This window comes from Dinoponera quadriceps, unplaced genomic scaffold (genome assembly GCF_001313825.1).
Source record: "Dinoponera quadriceps isolate SergipeBrazil2010 unplaced genomic scaffold, ASM131382v1 scaffold2110, whole genome shotgun sequence".
NCBI classification, from domain to species: Eukaryota; Metazoa; Arthropoda; class Insecta; order Hymenoptera; family Formicidae; genus Dinoponera; species Dinoponera quadriceps.
Window position 1 is genome coordinate 362,250 of NW_014556168.1, and position 27,390 is coordinate 389,639.

The 27,390-nt window shown below is 38.2% G+C and overlaps 6 protein-coding genes across 14 annotated transcripts; 2 read left to right on the plus strand and 4 right to left on the minus strand.

The window, feature by feature from the left end:
• Positions 1–107: 107 nt before the first annotated feature.
• On the plus strand, positions 108–8,126 carry LOC106747051. Of its 4 annotated transcripts, none has more exons than XM_014624293.1 (3): positions 108–178; positions 4,474–4,798; positions 6,308–8,126. In XM_014624293.1, the coding sequence occupies exons 1-3, from the start codon at positions 134–136 to the stop codon at positions 6,634–6,636; spliced, it is 699 nt and encodes a 232-aa protein (XP_014479779.1). In that variant the 5' UTR covers positions 108–133; the 3' UTR covers positions 6,637–8,126. The 4 variants fall into 4 exon arrangements, with proteins under 4 accessions (XP_014479779.1, XP_014479780.1, XP_014479781.1 ...); XM_014624294.1 differs by having other exon boundaries at positions 111–182; XM_014624295.1 differs by lacking the exon at positions 108–178 and adding an exon at positions 207–354.
• Positions 8,127–8,210: 84 nt separating this feature from the next.
• On the minus strand, positions 8,211–11,195 carry LOC106747066 (golgin-84). Its single transcript, XM_014624339.1, has 7 exons — positions 10,948–11,195; positions 10,259–10,677; positions 9,693–10,152; positions 9,417–9,621; positions 9,093–9,332; positions 8,655–8,888; positions 8,211–8,459 (listed from the first exon to the last, which is right to left on the minus strand). The coding sequence occupies exons 1-7, from the start codon at positions 11,085–11,087 to the stop codon at positions 8,400–8,402; spliced, it is 1,758 nt and encodes a 585-aa protein (XP_014479825.1). The 5' UTR covers positions 11,088–11,195; the 3' UTR covers positions 8,211–8,399.
• Positions 11,196–11,302: 107 nt separating this feature from the next.
• Positions 11,303–21,024, minus strand: LOC106747065 (polycomb protein Asx). 6 transcript variants are annotated; one of them, XM_014624333.1, is made up of 8 exons: positions 20,568–21,024; positions 20,014–20,273; positions 18,769–19,917; positions 18,398–18,691; positions 17,393–18,301; positions 16,819–17,058; positions 15,675–16,007; positions 11,303–11,392 (listed from the first exon to the last, which is right to left on the minus strand). In XM_014624333.1, the coding sequence occupies exons 1-8, from the start codon at positions 20,890–20,892 to the stop codon at positions 11,309–11,311; spliced, it is 3,594 nt and encodes a 1,197-aa protein (XP_014479819.1). In that variant the 5' UTR covers positions 20,893–21,024; the 3' UTR covers positions 11,303–11,308. The 6 variants fall into 6 exon arrangements, 5 of the variants coding, with proteins under 5 accessions (XP_014479819.1, XP_014479820.1, XP_014479822.1 ...); XM_014624334.1 differs by lacking the exon at positions 11,303–11,392 and having other exon boundaries at positions 12,448–16,007; positions 20,014–20,270; XM_014624336.1 differs by lacking the exon at positions 11,303–11,392 and having other exon boundaries at positions 12,448–16,007; positions 17,441–18,301; positions 20,014–20,270; positions 20,568–21,023.
• Positions 21,025–21,627: 603 nt separating this feature from the next.
• On the plus strand, positions 21,628–24,078 carry LOC106747068 (26S protease regulatory subunit 8). The gene is made up of 6 exons (XM_014624341.1): positions 21,628–21,822; positions 21,905–22,049; positions 22,445–22,855; positions 22,975–23,201; positions 23,270–23,545; positions 23,848–24,078. Exons 1-6 carry the CDS (start codon positions 21,805–21,807, stop codon positions 23,986–23,988), a joined length of 1,218 nt encoding a protein of 405 aa, XP_014479827.1. The 5' UTR covers positions 21,628–21,804; the 3' UTR covers positions 23,989–24,078.
• A 129-nt stretch (positions 24,079–24,207) lies between these two features.
• LOC106747069 (peroxisomal biogenesis factor 3) lies at positions 24,208–25,952 on the minus strand. Its single transcript, XM_014624342.1, has one exon. The coding sequence runs from the start codon at positions 25,935–25,937 to the stop codon at positions 24,798–24,800; it is 1,140 nt and encodes a 379-aa protein (XP_014479828.1). The 5' UTR covers positions 25,938–25,952; the 3' UTR covers positions 24,208–24,797.
• LOC106747070 (mitochondrial import inner membrane translocase subunit Tim8 A-like) lies at positions 25,940–26,813 on the minus strand. The gene is made up of 2 exons (XM_014624343.1): positions 26,460–26,813; positions 25,940–26,223 (listed from the first exon to the last, which is right to left on the minus strand). The coding sequence occupies exons 1-2, from the start codon at positions 26,550–26,552 to the stop codon at positions 26,032–26,034; spliced, it is 285 nt and encodes a 94-aa protein (XP_014479829.1). The 5' UTR covers positions 26,553–26,813; the 3' UTR covers positions 25,940–26,031.
• Positions 26,814–27,390: the final 577 nt, after the last annotated feature.

The window sequence follows — 27,390 nt, forward strand, 5'->3', positions numbered from 1 at the left end:
TGTGCCTCGTGTACTTTACCGGCATACCGCGCGTGCGTGACCACAGCGTGCCCTCGCGACACCACGAGCGAGAGTAACATGGCGACTCTTCTGCATCGTTAGTCGATTTGCGACCATCGGCGCGCGTAGATCAATGATAAAGGAGCTGCTACGACAGACCGGGCATTCTTATTGTTCCGTAGGTACATTATCACGAACTCTTACGATACACCGCACAGTACACCGTCGTCCAGCTCAGCGGTGTATCTTCTCCCCGTCTCTCCGTCACGATCCGAAGTTACGTTCCGCGCCTCCTCGATATCGGATGCTGTTCGTTTCCGTCACCGTCGAAAGTTACCGTGTCTTTTCCTCCCGGTAAGCCGATCCCGCCGTTTCAGTAGAAATCGAGGACGATGCGACGGGGTATCGAACGTTGAGTTTCTCGTGCCGCACAGAGTGCTCGCGTTTCAACCGCTGAGCGCGCGCGCTTGTCTTCGCGCGAGTGACAGATTTGGCGAAAGGAAGAAGAGAAAGTGGACGAGAGGGAAGTTTTGTCGCGTTTTCCGGACAAAAAATTACGACGACTTCTTGCGAATCGTCGGAGGGCCGTCGATACCCGGACAGTGTGATATCCGAAATCGGGATGTAAGGCGTCTTCAAGATATCTTTAAAACATCTCTGAGGTGTCTTACTTATAGATATCTTTGAAATATTTTAAAGGTGCTTAAAGGTGTCTTAAAGATGTCTTAAAGATGTCTCGTGTCCCAATTTGAGACATTGTCTAGATAGATTCCCAAGCATTTCCGAGCTGGGAATCGATTCTTAAATCACTCGTAACTATTCGTATACGTAATTTGCAAGTGATATCCGATGAGCGTGCTGTTTCTGCGGGAGAGCAAACGTTACGTTAGCTCATTAGATATCACTCGCAAATTACATATATAAATAGTTACGAATGATTCAAGAATCGAGCTGTCTCTCTTCTAACGTTTCCGTTCTTCTTTTTTTCTTTTTTCAAGAGAAACCGTGAAGTTTTTTCTTTCTATCACGCGATAGTCATTGTCGAGACGATGCGAATGACGTGTGTGACGCAAAAATACTGGAGGTCGCGCAAGGTCGGGAATGAAAAAACCAATCGAGACATTTTGTTATGCCGTATTTACCATTATTCGTCATGATGAAACTATGGCATACATGAATAATAATATATTTTGAATGGCAGCGATAATCAGGCAATTTGCAAATTTGGCGAAAATGCAATTTTAATGAATTTTATGAATTGAGGGAAGGGAAGGGGAGAGAGAGAGAGAGAGAGAGAGAGAGAGAGAGAGAGAGAGAGANTATCCGCGTGAACAAAGAGAATTACGTACGTCCATCCTTCGGCGATATGTCGACGTAAAAAATACGTACAGAGAAACGAGTCCGAGTCATTGAACTGCGCGGTGGACGGCACGTGTGCGATATACATGTTACGTGCGAAACGAAAACGGAATTCTCGAGGATTTAATAACCGTATGAATTCTCAGGATTTCTCCTCGAGGCAACCAGCAAGATCGAATATCGTAAAACTCGGATTTATGGACGTCTCACTCGTCCACGTTGGCGTAGAAATTCGGTTCTGACGCCAAGTATATAAACTCCAACATTCGCCGTGAATCGATAAGCGTTTGCGAGGCTCTCTCCGCAAAGAGTGCCTCACGACGTTTCATGACTAATTGTTAAAGAGCCAATCGTCGCTCATCTCGACATTATTCACGGGGAAGAAGTCGCTCGCATTTCCATCCGAAGAATTCGGCGGTCACTTCGGTGTTTAAGACGGGACATCCGGTAGTTTCGAGATATCCTGTTACTTCCTGTGTCACGCGTTTCACTCTAAATATAGAAAGCGCAAAAAGAAGGCCGGCGCGGAAGATACTTGACGTATCTTGCCCATTATTATTCGTTTTGATTAGTCGCGGAGGTAAAAAAAAATGCAACGCGTCGTCATTTGTAACGTGAAATCGAGCGTTCACGGTCGGATCACCCTTATTGGGTAACGTCCTTGTTAACACGTAATAATATGTAAAATGTCTCGATGTGTTAAAACGATGTCGGTGCACACGTGTCCAATGTCTATACAGGTCGGCACGTGTACGCGTGTGTGTCGTGCGGAAGCGTTCGTCCGCGATCTCTAATAGAGTGCGCGGGGCAGAATGACGTAAGACGGCCTTCCACGTGCCCGCCCGCATCGTGGTCCGCACGTGTACCACTATACAACCTCAACGCTTTAATCGAGTTTTTCCCGCGAACGCCAGAATTATCACCGCGTTCCATCAGCGTCGTTTCACCACACGATCGGCAGAAAACGCAAATAGACGGGGACTTGAAGGTGCGGCGGGAGTGGCTTTGTTAAGTATCGGGACGTGCCAAAAATGAATGATGGTGACGATGACGACGTTTCCGCGGCCGAAAATGAAATCGTTAAAAATGCGACGAAACATCGCCTAACTTACAGTCGCCCAGTTGACGGAGAAAGTAATCCTGGTCGGACGGATAAAAATATGTCGTGATGTTTAAATGTAAATGCGCTAAGTTTGTTTTATAATTGCGTATCGACTATCTCAAATCGGCCGGTCGTTATAATCGATTTCTGACTAATTCTTTCTGTCTGCTTCATCTTTTACGACGATTGTCTTTTATCCCTTGGATATTAAATACTTTATAGACATTTAATACCCAGTGAGCAGATAAATAATAAATTAAGATTTATTATTTAGTGTTATTTAATTTATTAATGAATTAAGATTTTTTTAAATAGAAAAATTTCATCCAGAAGCATACGTTCGAAGTTATTTAGAAAATTAAAGTTCCAGTGGCTGCGAAGGGTTGAGCTTTGGGCGAGAAGAGATATTAAAGTTTGAAACTCGACGAGTCTCGGCGATATTTTGACGAGGAGGACATTATTAAAAGTTGGCCCGAAAGTTGGCCGAAGAATCCTCGAGTTGAAGGACACGCGATCGATTCAGGATTTGGGACTCTGTATAGCGTGACGGCTAATGATCGAGCGCGCGAACGATATGTGAAAACGTTCACAAACGCTCTATAAAGCTTCGTAACGCCGTGAGAGACACACCCCATGTGAATATTAACAAAAAAAGGACTGTAAATAATGAAGGGTTGGAGGCGCGTGTGCGCCACGTGTGTGACGCGGATGCTCTTTACCTGCTCAAGTTTCCACGCACTAATGTCAAGGACTCTTCTCGCATTTATTTACCATGCATCGTACGGCTGCGCGTCATGCTCGCACGTGGTGGAGAAGATTCGAGGTCAAAACAATCTCAAATATATACGCGCCGCGTGTCGGGTGGGAGTTGAGGCTTCAGTATTATTTCGGTGCAGGCACGTGCAGTGACGTTAACGGTAATCAGGTCATCGCCTGCATCGATCGTGTCGCCGGACGGTAAGAGAGCGGCGTAGGAAGAATATCCACGTGCGGAATTCTATGAATTGGACATGTATATATGTGTGCGTGCGTGTACATATACGCACTGTAGTATCTAAGATTGATCTGGTGTACAATCCCGCGCGTGTAGTTTAGCTCACACCTCGAATCGGACGGAAGGATCGCGATTGTTTCATGCGATGCGCGAATTCTGGCGTTTCCGCCAAGAAATACCAGGATAGAATTCTCGTTCTTCGCTTTATCGAGCAATATCGAGTAGTATCTGAATCCAGGGTTTTGTCGTAGATCTTAAGATTACGTGAATAATTTATGTATTGTCTACGTATTGTCTCTACGTGATGCTTACACGAACTTTTTCTATATAGACAATGTGAACTACGTGAAATATCTAATGAAAAATAAATCGTAACTTATTATATATGTTTATATATCATCATATCATATGTCATAATCATATATAACTATATCATTACTTCATAAATAATTATATATTTTTATGGATTCATGAATTGATATATATATATATATATATATATATGACGCGTTATATAATTATATATATATATATTATTATATCTAATTATATATAAGAGACAATTTTTTTCCGGTTAAATATGATCCACTTTACGCAGATTTGAAATATATGTGCAGTATTATTAAAATGTACATATATGTTGTTAGTAAATTTAATTATTTAGTTTTATTTGTGAGCTTTTAACATAAACAGAATATAAGAATAAAACATGAAATGTATGAAGAAGATGAGCCAGTCCATAACGATTCATAGATTACTTATTGTCTGCGTAGATGACATCTCAGATGGCACAATGTCCAAAATCGAGATATAAAACATCTTTAAGATATCTTAAAGACATTTGTAAGTAAGGTGTCTTTAAAAAGTTTTAAAGATGTCTTATATTCCGATTTTGGATATTGTGCTGTCTGAAATGTTATAATCTACAAGTTCACGCGTAGACGCAAATTATAATATTTTATGCGTAAACATCCTGGTTGAATCGCATTGAGAAAGTACGTCAAAATTTATGTTTCAGACATATTATATATTCTTATTGAGAAAAAAGATGCCACCTACTGTTTGCCTTGCGGAGTTCCCGTCGGCAGGAAGCACCGTTAACGCTTACGTTTGCCGACGACAAAGAGCACAAAACAGAGCAAACTTCAAGCGACAAACGTTGGCTATGGAACAAACTCTGCGAAGCGAAATCATCGGTGAAATCCCACTGGCATCTCGCACGAATCGTTCGCCGAAATTAGGATGCATCAGTACGGTTCCCGATTGTTACGCGATAGATAAAAGCGGATGGTTCCCGACCCACACAGATGAGCACTACAGGAAGCTTGTTGCTGCAAGAAAAGGTACAGTGATTGTCAGTGAAGCTATCTTGAACTTTTTCAAGAGCCGGCCGGTGAAATGTCATGAACTTTGCGGCAAACGTGAAGGCGTCTTTTTTTTTATTCAAATACAGCCCTTGAAGATAGCAATTTATGTCACAGATAAAATTCTTTTTTTACGTTGCGCGTGCGATAAAGTTTTCCGCGTGTGTTTATTTAAAAATTACTTCAAAGACAGATAAGGTAAATGTCCTAATTAGTGATAATCGCATCGCATCTGTTCTTCTTAATTACTCAAGTAATAAAGTTCTATATTTAACTTAAAAAATCTGTTTTCACTTTAAATTTTACATATTATCTGTTATAATAAATTTCGAATAAAATTTAAAAGCCATAGTAAATGCTAATATATTATAATTATAAGCGTACTGCTAACGGTAACGGCTCGAACAGTTACTCGCCGACATCTTAAAAGCTGGCCGTTAATATAAGGCGTTTATAGTATTTCTTTGTAGATATTTTTTTTTAATCTCGAGTGATTGAAATCATATGGTCAAAGTCGAAAAAAGTTTGAGGAATATTTTGCAAAAAAGAAACGATATTTTACGTATTTTTTTGCAATTAATATATATTTTTTATATCATTTATATTATCGTTTATATCATTTTATATCATATTTATTTAGGCAGTCAATAGACGAATAAATATTCCAGTACTGATTATATATATATATATATATATATACATATATATATATATATAATTGACTACCTAAATAAATATGATATAAAATGATATAAACGTGTTTATGTCTAAAGAGAAAATGAGTTGCAAATTTTATTTACAACTCATTTTCTCCCACACAGCACACTTTATCCGAGGGACGTCCTGTGGACGTCCTTAGGACATAGAAACGTCCTCAAGACATCTTTAGAATCGTCTGTGCTGTATGAGAAGTTAAAGAATAATGTCAAGATTTAAACTTACTTTTTCAAAATTTGACAAATAATACAAATATGAATTCATAGTCTCTAAACTGTAATATTTTCAGTAGTAATTCAGTAATAGAGACGTTCATGATTCTGTACTAATTTGTGACATTCAAATGATTTTATTGCATTTTTGCCTTTCAGTAATATAGGCGTACACATATCACACCAATTGGGGCAAAATTAAAGTTACACGTCACTAAATGACATTTCCGTCAACTTTTGAGAATATATAGACATATTATAAATTAATTAAAGTTTTATCATAAATAAAAAGAATACAATTAGAATATTAAATATTTAAACTTTCGAACAAAAGAAATGTTATGCACTTATTACGTGTATTATAATAATTCATTAATTTATTTTTGCGATGAAATTATTTTAAATGTTTTACTAATTGAGACATTCACCTTGCTCGTCAGTGAATTCATATTCGAATTTCAACAATTTGTCCGCTGCAAATGTTTCGTGATTTTGGTCCAGCTTGTCAATCGTTTGATTACGTTTTAACGATAGTATTTTTTTCTCTCGAACTCCGCAGATCTGTTGAGTATCGTTATTCGTACGATAACTCTTGTACGGCGCAATCGTATCCTTCAGAGACGTGTGAATGCGTTGCGAGCAGAAACGCGGAGGTTTCTTCGTTCAGTATTAAACAATCCGGAAAATCAGCATTGTCAAGATAGATTGCAAATGCGGCAACTTGACGGTGATATTGTCTCATCATCCACGGACAAGGTTGTCTCGCTGACATCGGTGCTACTTGACTCTGATCCGACCGGAAATTCATCCGATTCCTCTCACAGAGTTACCTCTACCTACGATAATCACGATTATAATGAGAATCGTGCATTCGTGTGCAAAGAATAGGGTTACTAACCGATTCTTTTGTGTATTTTTACCTTAGTCCATCCACACATCTGTCGTATATAAACATTTTATTCTGTATACATATATACACACATGTGTATATACCTAAATGTATATAAGGGATAAAATTTTTATATATATATATGTATATATAGGAAATAAACTCTTTTCTCAACAAATACAACAAGCAACTCTCAGGCCAATAAGAGCCCATCTTAAGTATTATAAAGTTTGAAATAATCCAAGCCAAGCCAGCATGTCGTAATCGGAAGCAGCAATGATTTATGATCCCTGTAATATTTGTGGACTAATGTAAGTGGAAATCTCTACAACATCATCTCTGTTCTAATTTCAAAATGACGTACTTTTAAAAGCGCAAAAAAAAAAGAACAGAAGAAGAACCTTGATTCATTATGTGATATTCCTCCACTAATTTGACGCACGGTATTTAACTTGACGTCTAAGATATGCAAAATTATGAGAATCTTAATTGGATGATTCAACATAATTAATGTTTCGCGTGTTTATCTATTAGAACACATGGCGTGAGAGAAATGTGATGACGATGGTGATAATGTGTGTATGCGTGCGTGCGTGTGTGTACAGAAATAATATATTTATAAAACGAATTTGATAGATCTTTCACACACAGTTAAGAAATTATTATTTATTGTACATAATATCATGGTGTATTTTGAAATATTTACACTTAATCGACAGATCGAAAGCAATGTTAATACTGCATTTAATCTATATCTTAGTTTTACAATTGTGTGATAATTATAGTACGTACATTTCAGGGATATAATTAATAAATTTCATATACTGACGAAACAATCATGTGATAAATATTCTTTTAACACGAATGCATTATTCAATCAAACTCTATGTAGAAACAACTAATAGTATTGGTGCCTAAAAATGCATGTATTACGTACGCGCCTAAGCGCTACTCTCTGGTCACTGAAGCAATACAAATAAATAAATATAAATAAATAAATAAATATATATATATTTATTTATTTATTTATTTATTTATGATAGAGAAACGCGGCGATTATAGATGATATTTAGATGATATTTAGATTAGTTATAATGGTTAGATTTAATCATAATATTTCCTGTAGGTTTAAGGATATTTTATTGGTCATATAATCACGGAAAGTGTTTTGGGAATTTAATCTTACATATGCGAATAAATCTATTGCAAAAAAGCGTTTACAAATACCTTGAGATATAATATTAAGATATAATTAAGATATGTCGACTTTAACCGAGTACATAGTAGTTGAGCACAAAAGTTTTAAAACTGTTGTAATTGATGATAAGCATATTGACAAAAAGAAAGAAACGTGTATTATCAGTTTTTTGTATATTTTTATTTTAATACTATGCAACCTAATACCATGCAACATTAATAACCATAATATATATAATAAAAAAAATGTTTTTTTAATATATAATAAAAAAGTTTTTTTAATATATAATAAAAAAAATGTTTTTTTAATATATAATAAAAAAATTAAATATAATTTAACGACTATAATATTTTATGGTTATCATGAAACTAATCATTATATTATATATTTTATTTAGATTCTCATTTAACAATGATATTCTTTGATCTAAAATTGCTACACTAAAAACTGTACAAGATCTAATTTACATCAAATTCAAGACTTTGATATTCACAAAAATTGAAAATTTCTATAAATATATATTTTTTATTTTTACTTCTCTCGAGTAATGTGCTTTAATTGCTGTTAATGCGCTTCCGGTGATTGAGATAAGAGTACTACCAATACCCAAAATTGGAGCAATGCCTGTAAAGATATATGTGTTATATATAAATAAACACACACACACACACATACACGCGCGCGCGCGCGCGCACGCATATATATATATATATATATATATATGCGTGCGTGTGTGTGTGTGTGTATATGTACATACAAGAAGATATCTTTTTATAATATTAATGACAAAATTTCCTATCGACGTATGTATATACTCACCATATAAATCAATACTAAAATTCTAGCTAGCGGATATCTCCTTAAAAACACTCCTGTTCGGACGCTTATGGCATCCAATGAAGAATAAGCTCTCTTCACTCTTCTCGTAACGCTCGTGTCAAACGGTGTTTCCATTAAAAACGTGGGTACTTGCGCCTTTGCGTCGTCTGTATCGTTCATATTATTGTACGATATGTTTCTCCGTAAATTGCCGGCAGCGTTTCTATACTCGTGCTATTACAAAGATTACCGTCAGAATTTTATATTATGTACTCAAAATATAAAAGAATATCCGAGACATATTTTACAAATGTGCTGTGGAAACATCTAATGTATGTCTGTCAATTTTAAGCCTAAAGTAATGCATTACAAAAGAAATTATAATGTATCACACATATTATTCTATGTTCTAAAATATATTCAAGCTATTATATTTACTTCAAGCTTTTCCAGTTGAAGACGTAACGCGTTTCTCTCTGTTGTCAAGCACTCTAACGCTTGCTGTTTTAGCACCAAAGTCTTTGTAAGAGACGCTAATCTCGAGTCCATTTCATTACTCGGTGTCGCCGATGCGGATAATTGCAACCTAAGCCTAGAAATCTCGGAATCTTGTTTCTGCAACTGTAAACTGAATCCGTTGCGCTCAGTAATTAATTCATCCTTCAAAGATCTTATTTCCTGAAACAATATTTTTTTATATTAACCCAGTCGTTCACGAATGTAACATTTATGAAAACGCAATAAAGAAGCGCACAGGTATACCTCAGAGTGGAGTCTCACATCTTCTTCTGCGTCTAACCTCCGACGTCTTTCGTTAGTAAGAATCTCTTGATTTTGTAGATTCGTCTCCGCTGATTTCTGTTTAATTTTTTCCAAGTTCAGATCTGCATTTATCAGCTCTTCACGTAGCATTTTCAACTGGTGACACATCTGCTGATTTTCCTCTCTAATACCATCGCGTTCCTGCCTGTAATACAACAGGTTGTAGTCTATAAAAAGAACGAGAGAATTTCATAATAATATATTAATATTAATCACTTCAATTGATTTAATTCCATAACAGTGGCTTCATCCGTAGCTGTTGATGTATCACTCTTCAATTCCGATATGAGTTTCTCCTTTTCTTGCAAAGTCCTCAACGCTCTAGCCTTATGCTGTTCCAATTCTGATCTGACCGAGTTTAACTCCTGCCTGTTCCTATCGATGATAAATTGCAAATCCATTATTTGCTTTGACTGCCCCAACTTTTCTGCTTCGAAAGCTTTCAATTTTTCATTCAACATTATGATCTCCTTCTGGTGATCTGTTTCTTGTTTCCCGAGTAATTCATTTTGTTTCATTAAGTTCATCTCCATCTCTCTCATATACTTTCGCATGGAATTGTCTTCAACTGAGTCAGTTAAACTATCCAAGTTATTCGCTTCTACGCCATTAGTTTTCATTTTGTATTCGGGCAGAGAATAGGAAATGGTTGAGCATTCTTCTGTGTCATTATGTTCTGCAACATAAATGTTAAATAGAATTTTGATTTTACAAAAAAAGGTACATGTTAAATAAATATATATAAATATATGTAGGCTTTTATATATAGATATAAACTATACCATTTTGTATATGGACATTTATTGCTCGTTTATCTATGCGTTCACAGTTTAAAGTGCATATCTCATTAGACAGACTTAAATTTGTATCTTCAGCATCTACTTGTGCATCTTTATCGTCTAAAATGTCTATAGAGATATGAGATGGAGCTGGGCTAATTCGACTGCTATGAATCGATAACTCAGAGTCCGTATCAGTAGGATGCTCCACTAACAACGAAGAGGTGGTCGATGGTGATTTCAAGGACTCTGTTGCTCTTTTTGGACTTGGCTCTGGAGTATTTAAGTATGTAAATAGAGCGTCATCTTTAGATGCTGTTACATTTAATAGATTTAATGATGTTAAATTTGAAGTAGGACCAATATAGGATATATGATTTGATGGTTCCAATAACGGTACCTTGGATGTGTCTTCATTTAATCTAGAAAAGAAAGAAAAAGAGGTAAATTTATTAAATTTCTATTTATTTATAAACTAACAGATTTCCTATGTTATGATAATGTGAATTCATAAAAAAAAAAAAATTGCCACTTATTGAAAAAATGCCAGAGAGACAATCTTACAGAACAAACTCAAGTGACGCGCATAGAAATGAGGGGAAAATAACCAAATTTTATTGAAACTCGCGTGAAGTGGTCACTAATCCAAATATTTACCGGCAATAATCTGAGATTTAAGTACACACAATTACCCTGGTTCCGGAGAAAGCCATGTAACTTCTGACAGATGACTATGTGACATCTTGTCCTTATTCAAAACGGCCGCAGTATTTTTGTCGATTTTATTTAACAAATTTTCCGCTTTATCAGCAAGATCTGACAGCCAAGCCATAATCGAGAAAAACTGAAGAGAACTTTTAATTGAAAAAGCAAATATAAAAGATTATATGATACACGTTACAATTATTCGCTGCGCACTGTGTCATGGTGAAACGCAACTGGAGCGGCCTACCTGCTGCCATCTGACGTTCGTTGCGAGGAACTAATGGTGTTGTTAACGGACCGTAAGCGGCAACTAGCGTTCTTGCTTATGACTAGCTATTTCCGGCATCTTTATCCTCTCGCGGGTTTATCTTCCGGGTCTTCGTTAAAACAATGAGGACCGTCGCGAACATCCTTCTCATCTCGCGATGAATACTCGAATATTAAACAAGTTCCCATATTAAACGTATATTACTTTATTTACATTTGAGCGACGGATACAGAGTAACTTCTATCGAATTGCAGTAATACTAATTACTACTGTTACTGAATAAAAAATAAAATGTCATAATTGCGAGATGTGCCATGATATATATATATATATATATATATATGTATATATGTGTATATATATATATATAAAATCAGTATCAGTAAGTAACGCAGTTAAAAATATCAAGAGAAATATAACATAATGTGCAACGCACATTTTCTTAACTTCGTTAAACGTAAGTTGACCGGGCCGGGGCGATAACGTATCAAGCCACACGGGGATATACCGTCGCGGGCGGGTGACCGAAAAGGGCCATCGAACTTATCTCTTTCATTTACATGCGTTTGAAGAGCGTGAGGAATAGATTCGCGGCACAATAAAAAAAAAAAAACGGAGCCAATAAATAAATATAAGCCTAAGATCTGGCGCGTCTTTACACGTCGTGTGACTTAGCATATTATTGCCTCAAAACCTTCAACTGCTTAAAATCCTTATACGATCGTAACAATTGGATAGGGAGAGGATCTAAGTATGAATGTGTACACACAGAGAGATGAGAGAGAAAATGAACTAATATACATAAAATTAAGTATTCTAACGCTACAACTGCACACCATAATCCAATTGATCTTAGCCACCACTTTCAACCGTATTCCACTGTCTCGTTTTTCTTTTTATACATTTACTCTCACGATCATTATAATTTTCCTGCGTAATATTTGATATTTCATTCGAAATATGTAAATATGTAATATAAATAATATGTAAATCGAAGAAAAAAATAAAGAAAGATTTGCTATTCGTTAAAAAATGTTTCATATACAATCAGATATAATTAGATATAATTATGCATAATTAGATGTATAATTATATATAATTAGATATACATATAAGACGTCATGTATGAAATTTGTCCATGTACAAAAATAAATAAATTATATGTGATTATATATAAACATACAAAACACAAGTATATTTTCATATATAATTATATATAATTATATATTTTTATATATGGACATATTCTATACGTAATTATGCATGAACAATTTTTTTAACGGGCACGTATGATGGAAGATCACCAATCGTCGTTGATATAATTTTTAATTTTGAATCTTGACAATTAAACTCAACGAGTTAAAATAAATATTGGTAAAGTCGGATAATTACGAGGTAAGATTTGATCTACATGCTTTTGTGGAATTGATTTTCATACGATCTCTCTTTCCCATTATCGTTGCCGAATAGTTTCATAACTTCATTCACGATACTTTAATATGTCGAGACACACACACCTGCCGTTCTCTTCCAAATAATCTAATATCTGAGATTCGATTATTACAGATTCAAACAAGGCGTTCGTTTGATACGAGACATCTTGTAGATAAATAACACGAAGTTAATATATAAATTAGAAATCAATACTAAAAGCAATACGATCCATGCTGATCCGAATAACACACAACGGTGAGTGAGTGTATTGCAATGTCTGTCTTGAAGATTTTTGAGTAACGTAAGCGTACGAACATTCGAACATCGCTTTCAAAGTCGGTATAATATGTTTAGGTGCACGGTTATAGCATTTAATACGACGCGTATATGTTGTGCTCCAATTAGTAAACCATCCTATGATCGTGAAAATCAATACTTCGCAAACGATCCTTCGCATCATAATAATCTAAAATTATCTGCGCCTGGATATTTGCAAAGACATTGCAGGTCAATCAACACTAACTGGAGCCAAAACATATGGATAAAGTTATGCTGATGATTAAACCGTACGCGATTTCTCGATAAATCATTCCTCGATATACTAACAACGTTAGAGTTAATTGTAACAAAGTGGGAGAAAAATCGAATAATATAGAACTATATATTTGTATACTCCTAGTTTTATAGCTATGAATATTCAGTTATTTTTATTTCTTTTTTTTTCGTCTTTTTATTATTACCTGCAATAAACTGTTATAATCTTAATTATTCGTTTTTCATGTTAAATTACATTCCTGTACATAATGTCCGACGATACTAGTTTGACATATAACATATACTAATGAATATGCAAAAGATAATGTGAATTATATTAATATTCAAAGAGAGTTTAAATAGATCGTCTTATTTCAAAGGAATGATTTAAAAGAGAGCATGTACAAAGGATTTATCGCTTAGCTTCGAGATCAACATGTACAGGAATATCTTTTCTACACAGCTATAATAAAAATAAATTCGTGATAATAAATAAATAACAAACATATACATATTACAGAGTGTGATGTTTAGTGGAAGACTGTATTAGGGTCGGTGTATGGGAGATTTATGTTTTAAACCTTGAGCAAGGGTCTTATAAGGATACAGTTGAAATATTGGAGAATCAGTAGCAAGAATTATAATATAATTACATATATTGCATTAATAAAAAGTATCGTGCAGATCGTCTTATCAATATAAATGATATATGATTGCGTGTAAAATAATTGTAAAATTGTTTAGAGAAGCACTTTGTGTGAGCATGAGAGTAATGATAATAAGATACGTAAGGAAATAAGATACGTAAGGAAAATACAAAAATTACAAAAAATATAAAAAGTTTTACCGACATAATAAATATAATAAATAAATGTAGAAATAGTACAAGGAGAGACCTATTCTTATACCATTTCTATATTACAAAGTATATGTGTACATATACGTGTATACATATACTATATGCTACATAGTACAGACTAGAGTTTGAATATTTTAAAAAACAAATCGACATTGCACAATGTATCAGGATATTTCGCATAATTTTTGCATATCTGTTCATCGAATATATTTCCTTGTTTTTTTTTTTATTTCAATAGAAGTCACATTTGTATCGGCAACATATCGATAAATTCGATAACAAAATGTAAAAAAATACCGTATATCAAAACAAATCAACAGAAACGTAGGCTGATCATTCAGTAAACGAACTTCTTAAGTAAAAATTAAATTGACCACTGTCAGATAACAAGGCAGATATCGCTGTACTTTTATTATACGAGCTAACTTTGTTGACAGAACTTTGTATACAATGTATAAATTCAATATAGAAATATCTGTTAGCAACGTATTATAAATACATGCCAGTCTGCGATAAAATCCGCGTGATAGGCAAGATGAGACGGAATAATATAAGGCAATAATAAGAGTACGCATATTTCATCATTATGTCCGATTATTATTCGATTTATAATAAAGAATGAATCGAATATTTTTCAGTATTCTCAACTGTATCCTTTATTGCCCTTAACTTTAAAATAAGGATTTCCGTTAATGTAAGAGAAAGAGAGGGAGAAGAGTAAGAGTGAATGAGAGAGAGAGAGAGAGAGAGAGAGAGAGAGAGAGAGAGAGAGAGAGNGAGAGAGAGAGAGAGAGAGAGTGCTGGACAGTAAACATTCATAATATTTAGATTAATTGATTTTACGAGTGTGTGTACTCCAGTCAAATAGATAATTTTTATTAAAATTGCCAAAAATGTCAAATAAAAGTAAAATCTATATTTGAATTCACGACCAAATAAAGTATTTTTCAAGTACGCCAGAGCACCTTGGAGCGCATATATCAAAACATATTTACAAAACCTAACGTAAATTTTCATCATCATCCTCTTTTCTTCTTTTTTTTTTATACAAAGCGAAATCTGTGTAAGTGGCAAATATTCAATACTAAATTATTATAAATGTAATAAAGCTCGAGGTCTGGTGCGACTATGTTAAAACTTAGCAGAAGGAGCATGAGAATGCATTACAGATAAGAGAGTTTATGTATAAAATCTTACATTTTATTAATCACCGTTTTAATCTCAATCAATCTTAGTGCATCAGAAACATTCATCTTATCCCTCTGACTGGATTGAAGACAGTCGTATTTTAATATAGTACAATTTTGTCCATCCAAATTCTTCGGGATGTATTTTACGTCGCACGAGAGAGAAAGAAAGAAAGAAAGAAAGAAAGAGAAAGAGAAAGAGAGGTTTGTGGGTTTCTCGCATTTCTCGCGCGCGTTAATTTACCGTTGAATTTAACCTCTTAAATTTATATATATAACCAAATGCTCAGCACTCCTATCTCGCAACGGGTTGAAATTTATACACGAGTACAGTCGGTGGATGAATGATTAACGTATGAGGCAGGTAGCACAGATACGTTGAGGCCCGATGCAGTCATCGTGGCAAAAGGCACCACACTGCCGACAAATTACCATAGCTCCTCGCATGTTACATTCGCATGGGGGCGGTGGGTCACCTCCGATTATCATGCCGGGCGCGCCGGGTTCCGCGCCGCCCGTCACTCTGCTATCCGCGCCTCTAGCTTTCAACGTGACAGCCTGATGAGAACCCTCCCCGGCGCTCGCCGGTCGTCCACGCACCAAGTGCACTCCGACACCCATTCCTGCGATTTGCGGAGGTAACGGGGGAGCGGACGACGCCCTCGGGGCACCATCCCCGACTCCGGTTCTTTGTACAAGTATGTATTGCCCAAGACCATTACCAGTAGTGGATCCGAGTTGTGCTATAGGAGCGTTTTCGGCAACCTGCAAGCCAGTGGGAACATCATCACTGATGCGATCTCGTCGTGAGAGCGTCTAACGGCAACTTGAACCGATGTCTCACGTTCAAGTTACTTTCGGCCGAGTAGGGAGTGTATACGAGTAACATTTCGATCTGTAATATTTATTTTTTTTTTCTAGGCTGACTGTCCGTTGTACAACAATGTGTAACACCGGTTTGCTCATCCCCGTTGTCATCGTACATATTTGTATATAGAGAAGCAAATTTCTTTTTTCTTTTTTTTCTTTTTTTTTTTCGTAGCAACGTGCGCAACATCGCGCTAACTTATAACTGTCATTGCAACCTGGCAACGAAAGCCACGTACTATCTCCACTACTGCATTGTCATGTATCCAAAACTAATGTAAAGATTTGTTTATTTAGGTACCTGTATGATACAGAAATCATCACAAGCGACCCACGAGATTAGCACTGTACACACAGAAAAGTATAAAATAGTATGGACGTGCGCTCGAGAGTGTCCGGTTACACATTTCACATAAGACGCGGGAAGAGTTAGTTTACGAGATAAAACGTCCGCGTCGGACGTACTTATTTACAGCGGCAAAGAAAGGAATCCGTGTCCGTATCGTTACAATTTCTTCTCGTGATCTACCTTCTTAACTTACTTTCTCTTTGTAACAGTCTAGTGTAGGAAGAATCGACGGCAATTTTTTCTCGCATCTCTCTCTCTCCCCCTCTCTCTCAAAAAAAGCTAACGCAAGTTACGTGTACGCGTGTTCCGAGCACAGATAGGTATAATTGGAAGCACGATTTGCCGATACGTGCTACGTACCTCCGTCGATGTGGCTTGCCGCGCTGTAGCGAAAACATGTCTCAACATAACTGTCTGCGTCTTATTTTGGACTTGCTTGTTATGCTGTATCGCTTGCTGCGCTTTCTGAGGTTTCACCGTCGTTACCGTGCGCCCGCCGGACTTGTTCGTCGTGAACGCACCGTCTCCACGAGCGAGCAAGCTAGGCGGCGGTTTCAAGTGGGCCTTCAATTGATCTCTGTTCGGCGAACTCTGGATGACCTGTAAGCAGCGGTCACGAGAATGCATACGGAGAATATTGAGACGTCCTAAGACGTCGCAAAGACGTCTTTGAGACAATTGGTCCGTTCTTTTTAGCTCAACTGGCTCCATCGCTTTTATATATATATATATAATTTAATTTATACACACATTGAAGCGTACGTACGAGATTTTCGCTTCAGCGTGCGCAGATTTGTCGACCTGCGGTGCAGCGAGTTTAGCTAAAGAGAAAAAAGAAAAGAAAAAAAAAAATAGACCAAATAAAACGTCCAAAGGACGTCTCCGAGACGTCTTTTAGACATGCGCGTTGTTATGTACAATAAAAATCAAGCACCTTTTTCATACATTTCGTGTACAATTTGTGCGTTGGATTAACATTTACCGCTTGACATATTTGATAGCTGCGTTCCAGATTGACCGCACCCGGCGGCTCTTTCGTAGAGCTCCTCGATCTACCCCCTTGATCCTTGTTATTGTTTCTGGAGCCTCTCTGGTTGCTTTGATTAGACAGACGCGAGGATCGCGACGAGACCGTCACGGACGGCCCGGCGTATTGCTGCTGCTGCTGTTGCTGCTGCGGCTGATGCACAGCGGATGCGATTGGTCGGGGTTGAGCGGAGGTAGCGGTCTGGTGCTGAATGACAATCGCATTCTGCGGCCGATTCTGCGGCTGCACTCCCAACGTGGCCGGGAGAGCGCTTTGTACTTGGCCCTGATTGGTCGCGATGATACCCTGAACATTGCTGTGGCCGGTGCTTTGCGCGTTCACCTGGCCGATGGTATCCTGCTGCGCCCGGATCATGCTGACCTGGGCGGTGCTGTTCGGCTGCAGCGCCGGGATCGCGGGCGAGCTGTTCAACGTGGACGCCGTCTCCTGCTGCTCCTGCGGAGGGAAGCCGGCCTGCACGAATCGGACCGGCTGCAGCTGCGGGAACGCGATTATCGGCGGGTCCTGCGAGCTCTGCAGGCTCTTCATCACGCAACTGGTGCCGGGTGTGTTGATGGCGAGACCGCCGTCCGCCTGAAACGCGGCGGCGCCTTGGACCACCGGCAGCTGAATGCAATTGACGGGCTCGACGCCGTTGGCGTCGGTGCCGATGAACTGTTGCGGGGGATTCGCGGACTCGGTCGCCGTGGACGTTTCGCTGCACTCGTCCTGCGTCGTCACCGTGATATTGGCGGCGACGGAGCCGTCGAGCGCGGCTGCCACCAGAGGCCAAGGTACCTGCAGCTCCTCTTGCGTCTTTGTACGCGTGAAAAGAGCGAGCGCAAGTTAGTTACAACATTGTCGCTACTGCGGAGTAAATCTCCGACACAGCGACGTCGCGTTTATATTCACCCTGTTGTTGTTGGTGTTGCCGTTATTGATGCTATTCACGGTGGGATCCACCGTCCAGCTGCATTCCAACATTTCGGAGCAGACGTAATTGTTCGCTTCCCGAAGAGCCTCGTCCTCGTTGCCGGCGTGCACGTCCGTCGCCCTGGTGTCCTCAGCCTGGCCGGAAACCACCACCTGCGGCTCGGTCACCTCTGTATTGCTTGGGGCCATTTCCATGCCCTCCAAAATCGGGTATATTATCTCCTCCGGACAGCCGGAGATCTCCTCGTACATCTCGCGCATTTCTCCCCTCACCTGAAAAGCGAGCGAATGATTACAACGGTAAACGGTTTCCGGCGATCGGCGCGCCGGGACTCGACGTCCTCACCTACCTCGAGTTCGTGGATCCGCTGCAGGGTCTCGCTGTCGATCTCCATTCCCTCCGGGATCTGCGACTCGCTGTCCGCCGGGTTCTCATGCGAAGCCTGAGTCGTCTCGGTCGTCTGATTGCTGTTGATCAAACCGGCATCCTCTATGACGATGTCCGCGGGCCTGACCTGATCCTGCGGCGACGAGGTCTCGAGGATGCTCGTGGTTTCGCAATCCGACATCTGATAGATCTGGTCGTTGGACATCTGGGAGATCTGCTCCTTCGCCATCTGCGGAATCTGATCTATAGATGTCTGCGACATGTACTCGTTGGACAGCTGGGACATCGACTCGCCGGATGTGTGAGAGGCGCGTTCTATCTGTTCGCTGGACCTGGGCGAGGAGTTGTCGTCGGGCAATAACACGGTGTCCTCTTCCGACGCTTCGGTCACGTTGCTCCCCACCGGCTGCGCGTTCTTCTCGCTGGCAGGGAAATCCGTCTCTTCCTCGTAGACATTCGAGACGCTCTCTTGTTGACAAACTTGCTGCCTCGTGACGTCCTCGTGATCGGTTTCGGTCATCGTATCTTGCTTGTCGCAGATATCCATTACTTTGTCGGCTCCTTCCGTCGCTTTGCCGTCGAGCATTTGAACGTCCTCTGTAACCTCCGCGGGATTTACGCGCGCCGAATCCTCCAGGTGTTTCTCGCCGGTCAGATTCTCCGGTAGCGCGTTGTAATCCAAAGGCATCAGGTTTTGTCGCGCCACCTCCGGGTTGGCCGGGTCGTCGGGGCTTTTTATGCCGATCTCGGTCTTGCAACCGGCGTCGCTCTTGTCTTCCGCCATTACGACGGGACAGACCGTGTGCTCCGACACCGGGATATCGATACTGGATTCCAGACGAAGTCTTAAGCTTGAACGCGTCACTGCACCGCTGGAACGTGACTCGCTGATGTAATGAAGACTCGACTTGAGTTTAGGCTCTCGTTTCTCTCCCCATATCGGCTCGAAGTGTTTCACCTTCCACGGGTCCAGCTTGTTCTTGTCTCGCTCCGCTTCCATCTTCAGACGCTGTTGATTCTCCGGGGTGAATTCTCCCTCTGCTAAACGCTTCCGCCATTCTAGGCAAGCCCTCGCAAAGAATTCATTGTTCAATCCGGAGATAGCGGCGTCCTGGGGAACATAATTAACGCAGGTATGAGTTTCGACGTAAGTCGACGGCACATACGAGGTGTACCGTGTGGACTGTCAAGGAATTACGGGAAATACCTGTCTATCTACAGCTGGCAGAAGTTGCGCGAGCTTCCGCTGATACAACGGAGGTAAGCCTTGAAAGGTATGCCTATTTAACAGAGCTCGTAAACTCGTACTCGCTAATATGCTCGCTGGAGATTCCAGATCCACGAGACCAGCCTCCAACTGCGCCGTCGCCGACAATCTCTTGGTAGATCGTCTGCGGCCCGACTTTAAGCTAAATCCAGGTAAACTAGCCAAGACTTCTCTCATTGTGGCAGCAGGTTCTTCCACTGCTACGTCCATGCAAAATATGGGTTATCAGAAATACTTGCCAGTTACCAATTAAATGCCGCTATGCTACGCAATTAAAGAGCAAACGTGTGATATCACAAAATCATTCAGTACTATCGCACAGTGATCTCTGCTTTACGGTGTACAGTATCCAGAGAAAATCACCTACGTCCTTCAATTTAACAAATAAAAGAGACAGCTAATCGTCTTAGGATACCTTATACGCAGTAATATTAATTAGTGTATATGCGCAAAGCAAGAAGGAAGCAAACTAATTGTCGTGGTACACCAATTACCAGTGTTGATGTGTTGTACGTTATTAACCGGAGACGGTGGATCATTCGGCGGAGGCGGAGGCAACGGCTTGACAACAATCCTAGGTAGTGTACGGGAATTGCCCGCCGCTATCGTCGTGTTCTTTCTACGCCGTTTGGCCTGCTGTCGTAGCGCGTGCTTGATGACTTTCTTACTGTGCACCATGCTCGAGTAACCAGAGCAGCCCGGTATAGTTTCGCACCCTTCACTTTTGCCAAGTTCCACGTCTGTGTCCATGACAGTGCCTACAGCTTTAACATCGTCCAAGGAAATATCAGGACACACGGTGTAAGCTTGCCGCGGCATGCTGTTAAATTGTATATCGGCGCTTCCGTTCGTTACATTCCATCCTACCGTAGATTCAACCGATTCATCGCAAATCTCCTGCTGTGTTCCGCTCGTCGGGATATAAACATAACATCTCTCTTTCTCCCTCCCTCCCTCCCACCCACTCTCTCTCTCTCTCACCAGTGACAACCGAACAACATACCAATGCGACCGGTTGAAATACGTTATAAAGTTTTCGTGGAACCGCTCACGTCATTTCGCTCGACGGTACGTAAATCCACAAGATTACATTGAGCGATGAAATTTTACAACTCTTTCAGTCATATGGCGAAATGCCATCCGCAAAAGTATGAAAGATTCCGCTTCTCTCGGCCATACTGTATTTACATATTTATGTCGCAGAAGTGTCGGTCGGTGTAGACGCGCAACTCGTTTGCACTTCAGAGCGTACACACTGAAGGAGCACAGCCAATCGGAGCAGCGGTAGCGTTACGCTCGATCGAGATCTGAAAGTACATACCAATCATATCCGCTGATCATTGATTATCTCCACAGGATGCAGTCTAATTGCTATAAGAAATACTTCAAAAGGTTACCGGGGGGCGATTCATTTGTGTCTCTCAATACTTTCGACGCTTTCACCCTCTATTTTGTCAAGTTTTTCATCAATGAATTTCGGAACGCATATGTACGATCCAATAGGAGGGCTTGTTTCTTGAAAATTAGACATCGTGCATGCAATCATGCGGTTGTTCATCTGGATAGGTCGTAATAATGACAAGCAAGAACTGACCGTTCATGAAATTTGGCGTGAGATAGGGTTAGGTCTCTCGCGGTAGAAGTTGATGTTCTGCACTTGTGTTTCTGTCATATAAATGGAAATATATTAAATACTCACCCGGAACGTTCATTACTACCTGTGAGTCAATCATGACGCTTACAAATAAGGTAAGGCAAATTTCATTTACCAACTGAAATCTTATATTAATTGGTAATTGTAACTCGAATACACATTTGGGGAATTTTTAAGATGGATATTGATGACAAAAATGCCAAGGGGGAAGGTTTCAAACCGTATTACATTACGAAAATCGAGGAATTGCAATTGATTGTTGCTGAGAAGAGCCAAAACCTAAGGAGACTACAGGCACAGCGAAATGAACTTAATGCCAAAGGTACTTGTTCTCATTCAATATAAATAGGTCTGTTCTTTTCCATTAAACTAGTGTATACTAATAGAACTGAAAAAGAGACAAATCTATGGTTCAGATCTATTGGTGGAAGAAATAGGAGAAGAGGATTAGTGCAAGCTAATGTAACCAATTCAGCAAAAAAAATAAATAAATAAACCTGTTATTGTATAAAATTCATGGATTCATATTCTGGATTTATTTTTATTGATAAAATAAAATAAAAATATCCCTAAAAGTAGCTCAGGAACCACCTGATTGACTGAGAAACCATTTTTATTCATAAGAGTAAATTCTGAATATGAGCCATAGAGATTGAACATGTTCTTGATTGTGTGTAAGAAAATGATTGTATAATTTTTATCTTCTTTTCTTCATAGTACGGATGCTTCGAGAGGAGTTGCAACTCTTACAAGAACAGGGCTCATATGTAGGAGAGGTGGTCAAACCGATGGACAAAAAGAAGGTCTTAGTCAAAGTACATCCTGAGGGCAAGTTTGTGGTAGATTTAGACAAGAATATTGACATCAATGATGTGACACCAAACTCGCGTGTGGCTTTGCGCAATGAAAGTTACACTTTACATAAAATATTGCCAAATAAAGTGGATCCACTTGTTTCCCTCATGATGGTAGAAAAAGTACCGGATTCTACGTACGAAATGGTTGGAGGTTTAGACAAGCAAATAAAGGAAATCAAAGAAGTTATAGAGTTACCGGTTAAACATCCGGAACTGTTTGATGCTCTTGGAATTGCGCAACCTAAGGGTGTATTATTATATGGACCACCAGGTAACAATTTGCCATGTTATTAAAGATTTAAAATCATAGGAATCATTTAATTTTTTGCCGCTGTATACTGTAAACACTTGAATAATTTTGATTCTATTATAACAATGCAAAATCTTTAGGTACCGGCAAGACTTTGCTTGCAAGAGCTGTTGCGCATCACACCGAATGTACTTTTATTCGTGTATCTGGATCTGAATTAGTACAGAAATTTATTGGGGAAGGATCACGTATGGTTCGTGAACTTTTTGTTATGGCGAGAGAACATGCACCATCTATAATATTCATGGATGAAATCGATTCCATCGGTAGTTCCCGGATTGAATCTGGATCTGGAGGCGATAGTGAAGTAACTATATATGGAAAAAGTATATTTATGATTTTATGTTTCTTAACATATAAGTTATACTTTTCCAGGTTCAACGAACCATGTTAGAATTACTTAATCAATTGGATGGCTTTGAAGCAACGAAGAATATAAAGGTTATCATGGCTACAAACAGAATTGATATCTTGGATCCTGCGTTATTACGTCCTGGACGTATTGATCGTAAAATTGAATTCCCACCACCAAATGAAGAAGCTAGATTGGACATCTTAAAGATCCATTCTAGAAAAATGAACTTGACCCGTGGAATAAACCTAAGAAAGATAGCTGAACTCATGCCTGGTGCGTCAGGAGCAGAAGTTAAGGTAACAATTCTGACTTCTATTTGTAGCTTTCTAACTACTTGCATAAAATAAATATAAATGTTAAATATGTAAATTCAATCTACTCCGAAGAGAAGCTATTTTTTTTCATCTAAAATCACTTAGGAAAAAAGAATTAAAATGTTCTGCTCGCAGGAATTCAACAATTTTTCTAACATGTTTCATTTGTACTTTTGTCACATTTTTAGAAGCTTTCCACAATTTAGTTGCATTTTGATAAAACAAAATAAGTATATATGTATATATAAATCTAAGTTTTTTATATGAATTGTAATATTATTTAGGGTGTCTGCACTGAAGCTGGAATGTACGCTCTTAGAGAACGTCGTGTTCATGTAACTCAAGAAGATTTTGAAATGGCTGTAGCAAAGGTGATGCAAAAAGATTCCGAAAAGAATATGTCGATTAAGAAACTATGGAAGTAATCGACTTAATAACTTTTTCAATATTACTCTTATTAATGATCTTTGATGTACTGTTGTTTCTCTTACATGAATAAACTATTTTAATCAGGATCGGAATATAAATGTATTTAAAACGTGGAAACGTAGGAACTTCGTATAAAATTAGAAATGTACAACACAAACTTTGTATCAATATCAAATCATTGATTAAATATATTATACATGAAAATAGTACATCCCTCGTTATTAAGTATTATTTTATTTGCCACTTATGTTTATCAAATTGTGATAACTATATAATGTTATACTTAGTTGGACATATTTAATGATAATTTTAATTCTTAAACTCATCTAAAATAAAAACAGAATTTTAATATACAGAATCCTCAATATGTACTTGCGGTTTATACACTAGTGCAAATGTATAAAAAAACAGAAATATTAAAAGATACGATTCCTTTCGTATTCTGCACATGAAAATATTAAGACGAGATTGTGGAAATTTAAAATAAAATATTCACAATGATATTTTATGATATTTCAATCAAAAATATAATTTCAATCGAAGGAAAATACTTCCTATCTATTTTTTGTCAATATTTTTATATGCACAACGATCAGAACCAATTTATATATGAAAAAAGTGAAATCATATATTGATACAGTCTGTAAATTTATTTTTTATCTTGAGTTTTTCTTCGCGAGTCCCAACTTGAAATGAGAATATTTTATTTACACAAATTATTACTTTCCCTCATACACGATTCGTCCTATGTTGTAAAGATAAGTTGCTATATTCTAACATAAACCTTTAAAGTAATTGTCGCAATTTAAGCGTAAGTCTTACAACTGAATGCTTCGTAAATATTTGCCCCAAGCATTTTGATATCATTATTTGACATAAGGTATTCAAGTAAATCCGCCGATGCGTCTCTTATTACTGGATTATCCGGAATTTGGCCGATTATAATAGGAATAATTTTGGCCATCGGCAAGGTGCTTTTATTAATATCTAAAAATTCGCTCGTCCCATTATTCACGGCTTCATTCGGATCGTCTTGACTTGATGTTTCCGAATACGATATTCCATTTTTGGTTTTGGAAGCAATGTCAAAGTATTCAGATATGCGATCTATTAATGACACGAATCCGCTTCTGATGTTTCTTTGCGTTAAATTTTGGACCTCGTCGCTCTCTAATAGATCTAACGTCTGATCAATTATATTTGAATACACGGACGTCTCGTTGTTTCCATTAGTTAGTTTTTTAGCCTGTTGCGTAGCCGATATTGCGTAACTTGTAAAATTCTTAATAGGATCGTTTAAGTTATCGGCAAATATAGATGATGTGATCGCCCAGTAAATTTGTTCTAAATCTCTTAATGTTAACTTGTTGTCCAAAGATATTGCAAATGTGACTTGTTCGACCTTACTTTTCATAAGGTTGCACAATTTCTGAACTCCGTCATGTATAAAATAAGCAGAAAGTTGCAAGTATTTCGCTCGTACATCATATTCCTCAACGTTGTTCTCTGCAATCTGATTCTGGTACATGTATCCGCTGATTACATTAATTTGAATTCTAAGAAATGTAACTAGCATCGTGTATGCATAAATTATTACAGCCGACCGTGTAACAGCTATAACTTTCAGCTCATTCCACAATGCAATCTTATTTGCAGAGCCATGTTTGAGTTGATTTATAATAGTCTGTCCGTCAAGTTCCTTGATTATAGTATTCCTTATGTTTAAGGCAAGACTCTTTGTCATTTGATCACATGTTTTCTCCAAATGCTCAAAGTGTTGTTGTTTCTTCGCCCTTTCCAATATCGCTCTTATCTCTCTTTGTTGCCATTCACGAATCCTATACTGGGTATAACGCGTTATAAGGACAATACCACCAAAAATGGCACTTCCAATTATAAATTTACGCTGGTGACGCTTAAAGAATTGCTGTATGCTTGATAACATGATGAATCCTTGATACTGATTTAATTCACATTGAAATATGTTACAAAAACTTCATACTACTACTTTATAAGTGATAATCCTTGGAATGACTTAATCATTCCAAGCTACCTAGCTCAGGCTGCGAGCTTGAAGCAATATGTTTTAACCTATTTGTAACAAAGTTGGTAGTATCGATGAATCTTTCCACACAATTCACAAGACACTTCTGAACTTTGGCCTCCAAGCGTGCTGACGGCCTGTCCATACAACTCTCCCAACAAATATCGGTTAACTCATGTACCAATACCTAAAAGTATCAACAAAAATATGAGCAAGTCAGTCTTCCTTACAAATGGATATAAAAAAGCAAAAATCTAAATATATTCGAAGTCTATGTAAGACTAATATTTCACATATTTATGGTTAGCCATTACCTTACAAGATACATATTGTCAATATTTGATAATATTGCAAGATAAAGGTGTTGCTGAGTATGACCAAAAGAGATCTGAAAGCAAGTTATACGAGCGAATGAAAATTAACCTGAAATTGTTGCTTCTTGTTTTCAGCCTCGATAAAATCTTTCAATCGATTATCAACGACGTATTGCGCATCCGAATTCTCGACAAGATTCATACTTCAAATCCACGGCCTCCTTCTTTCCACATTAATGCATGGAAACCGTCGACCTTCAATCGTTTATTGTACTCCAAGCCTCTTCAAACCGGCAAGATTACTATTTGAAGATAAGACGTGTCATTGTGACCATGATCTGGCTCAAACCATGGTGCAATAATTAGTTACGAGATACAAGCAACGAAAAAGTAGATAAGCAATATCGGTGGTCGACACCAGAGTTGGGCAATATTTCAGCGACTTTCGAAACACGTCTGACATTCAGGGCTGATCGTTGTAACTTCTAGGTAAGATTTATACGAAGTATGTTCATACGTCCACTGATTCGTCCTAAACTAGATTTAGTTAGTCAAGCTTATATGTTGGCTACCCTGTTCTATCTAACAGAGTGTACGTTCCACATAACGATCGCAACATTCACGCTCGCAACATTATAATCATCCGTTCCATTAAAGCTCGTATCAGAACTGCGGATTGAAGATTGAGATTGAATTGAAATTTGACCAATCAGTGCAAAGTTGATTAAATTTCACTAAACTTGAGTTCAGTTAACTTTGTACTGATTGGCCAAATTTAATTTAATCTCAATCTTCAATCCGTAGTTTGGTACGGGCTTAACGTGAGCGTGACGATAAATGGAACGAGTTATGACTCGCAGCTAGCGCGACGTGCAATGTGATATGTGATATCCAATGAGCGTACCGCTTTTCCAGAAGAACTGCACGCCTATTGGATATCGCTGGTTTAAATCCAGTTATAGGCTAATAATAGAAGATATTAGGAATAAATATTAAATATTAGGAACGAGAATTAGGAATTATTTTCACACGATGGAATG

Bases quoted from the DNA above. Each gene is read 5' to 3' on its own strand.
- LOC106747068 (XM_014624341.1), top strand. The intron at 23,202-23,269 runs GTAACTATATAT...ATACTTTTCCAG, and splicing joins GATCTGGAGGCGATAGTGAA to GTTCAACGAACCATGTTAGA. The intron at 23,546-23,847 runs GTAACAATTCTG...AATATTATTTAG, and splicing joins CGTCAGGAGCAGAAGTTAAG to GGTGTCTGCACTGAAGCTGG.
- LOC106747070 (XM_014624343.1), bottom strand. From the start codon at position 26,552: ATGAATCTTGTCGAGAATTCGGATGCGCAATACGTCGTTGATAATCGA. The intron at 26,224-26,459 runs GTTAATTTTCAT...TGATACTTTTAG, and splicing joins ACAAGAAGCAACAATTTCAG to GTATTGGTACATGAGTTAAC.
- LOC106747066 (XM_014624339.1), bottom strand. From the start codon at position 11,087: ATGGCTTGGCTGTCAGATCTTGCTGATAAAGCGGAAAATTTGTTAAAT. The intron at 8,889-9,092 runs GTAAATATAATA...TCTTTGTAATAG, and splicing joins TTCAACTGGAAAAGCTTGAA to CACGAGTATAGAAACGCTGC. The intron at 8,460-8,654 runs GTGAGTATATAC...ATATCTTTACAG, and splicing joins TTTTAGTATTGATTTATATG to GCATTGCTCCAATTTTGGGT.
- LOC106747051 (XM_014624293.1), top strand. From the start codon at position 134: ATGATAAAGGAGCTGCTACGACAGACCGGGCATTCTTATTGTTCC. The intron at 179-4,473 runs GTAGGTACATTA...TTTATGTTTCAG, and splicing joins CCGGGCATTCTTATTGTTCC to ACATATTATATATTCTTATT. The intron at 4,799-6,307 runs GTACAGTGATTG...CGAACTCCGCAG, and splicing joins GCTTGTTGCTGCAAGAAAAG to ATCTGTTGAGTATCGTTATT.
- LOC106747065 (XM_014624333.1), bottom strand. From the start codon at position 20,892: ATGCCGCGGCAAGCTTACACCGTGTGTCCTGATATTTCCTTGGACGAT. The intron at 17,059-17,392 runs GTGCTTGATTTT...CGCTGCTTACAG, and splicing joins ACACGAAATGTATGAAAAAG to GTCATCCAGAGTTCGCCGAA. The intron at 16,008-16,818 runs GTACGTAGCACG...ACTGGCTTGCAG, and splicing joins GGCAAGCCACATCGACGGAG to GTTGCCGAAAACGCTCCTAT.
- LOC106747069 (XM_014624342.1), bottom strand. From the start codon at position 25,937: ATGTTATCAAGCATACAGCAATTCTTTAAGCGTCACCAGCGTAAATTT.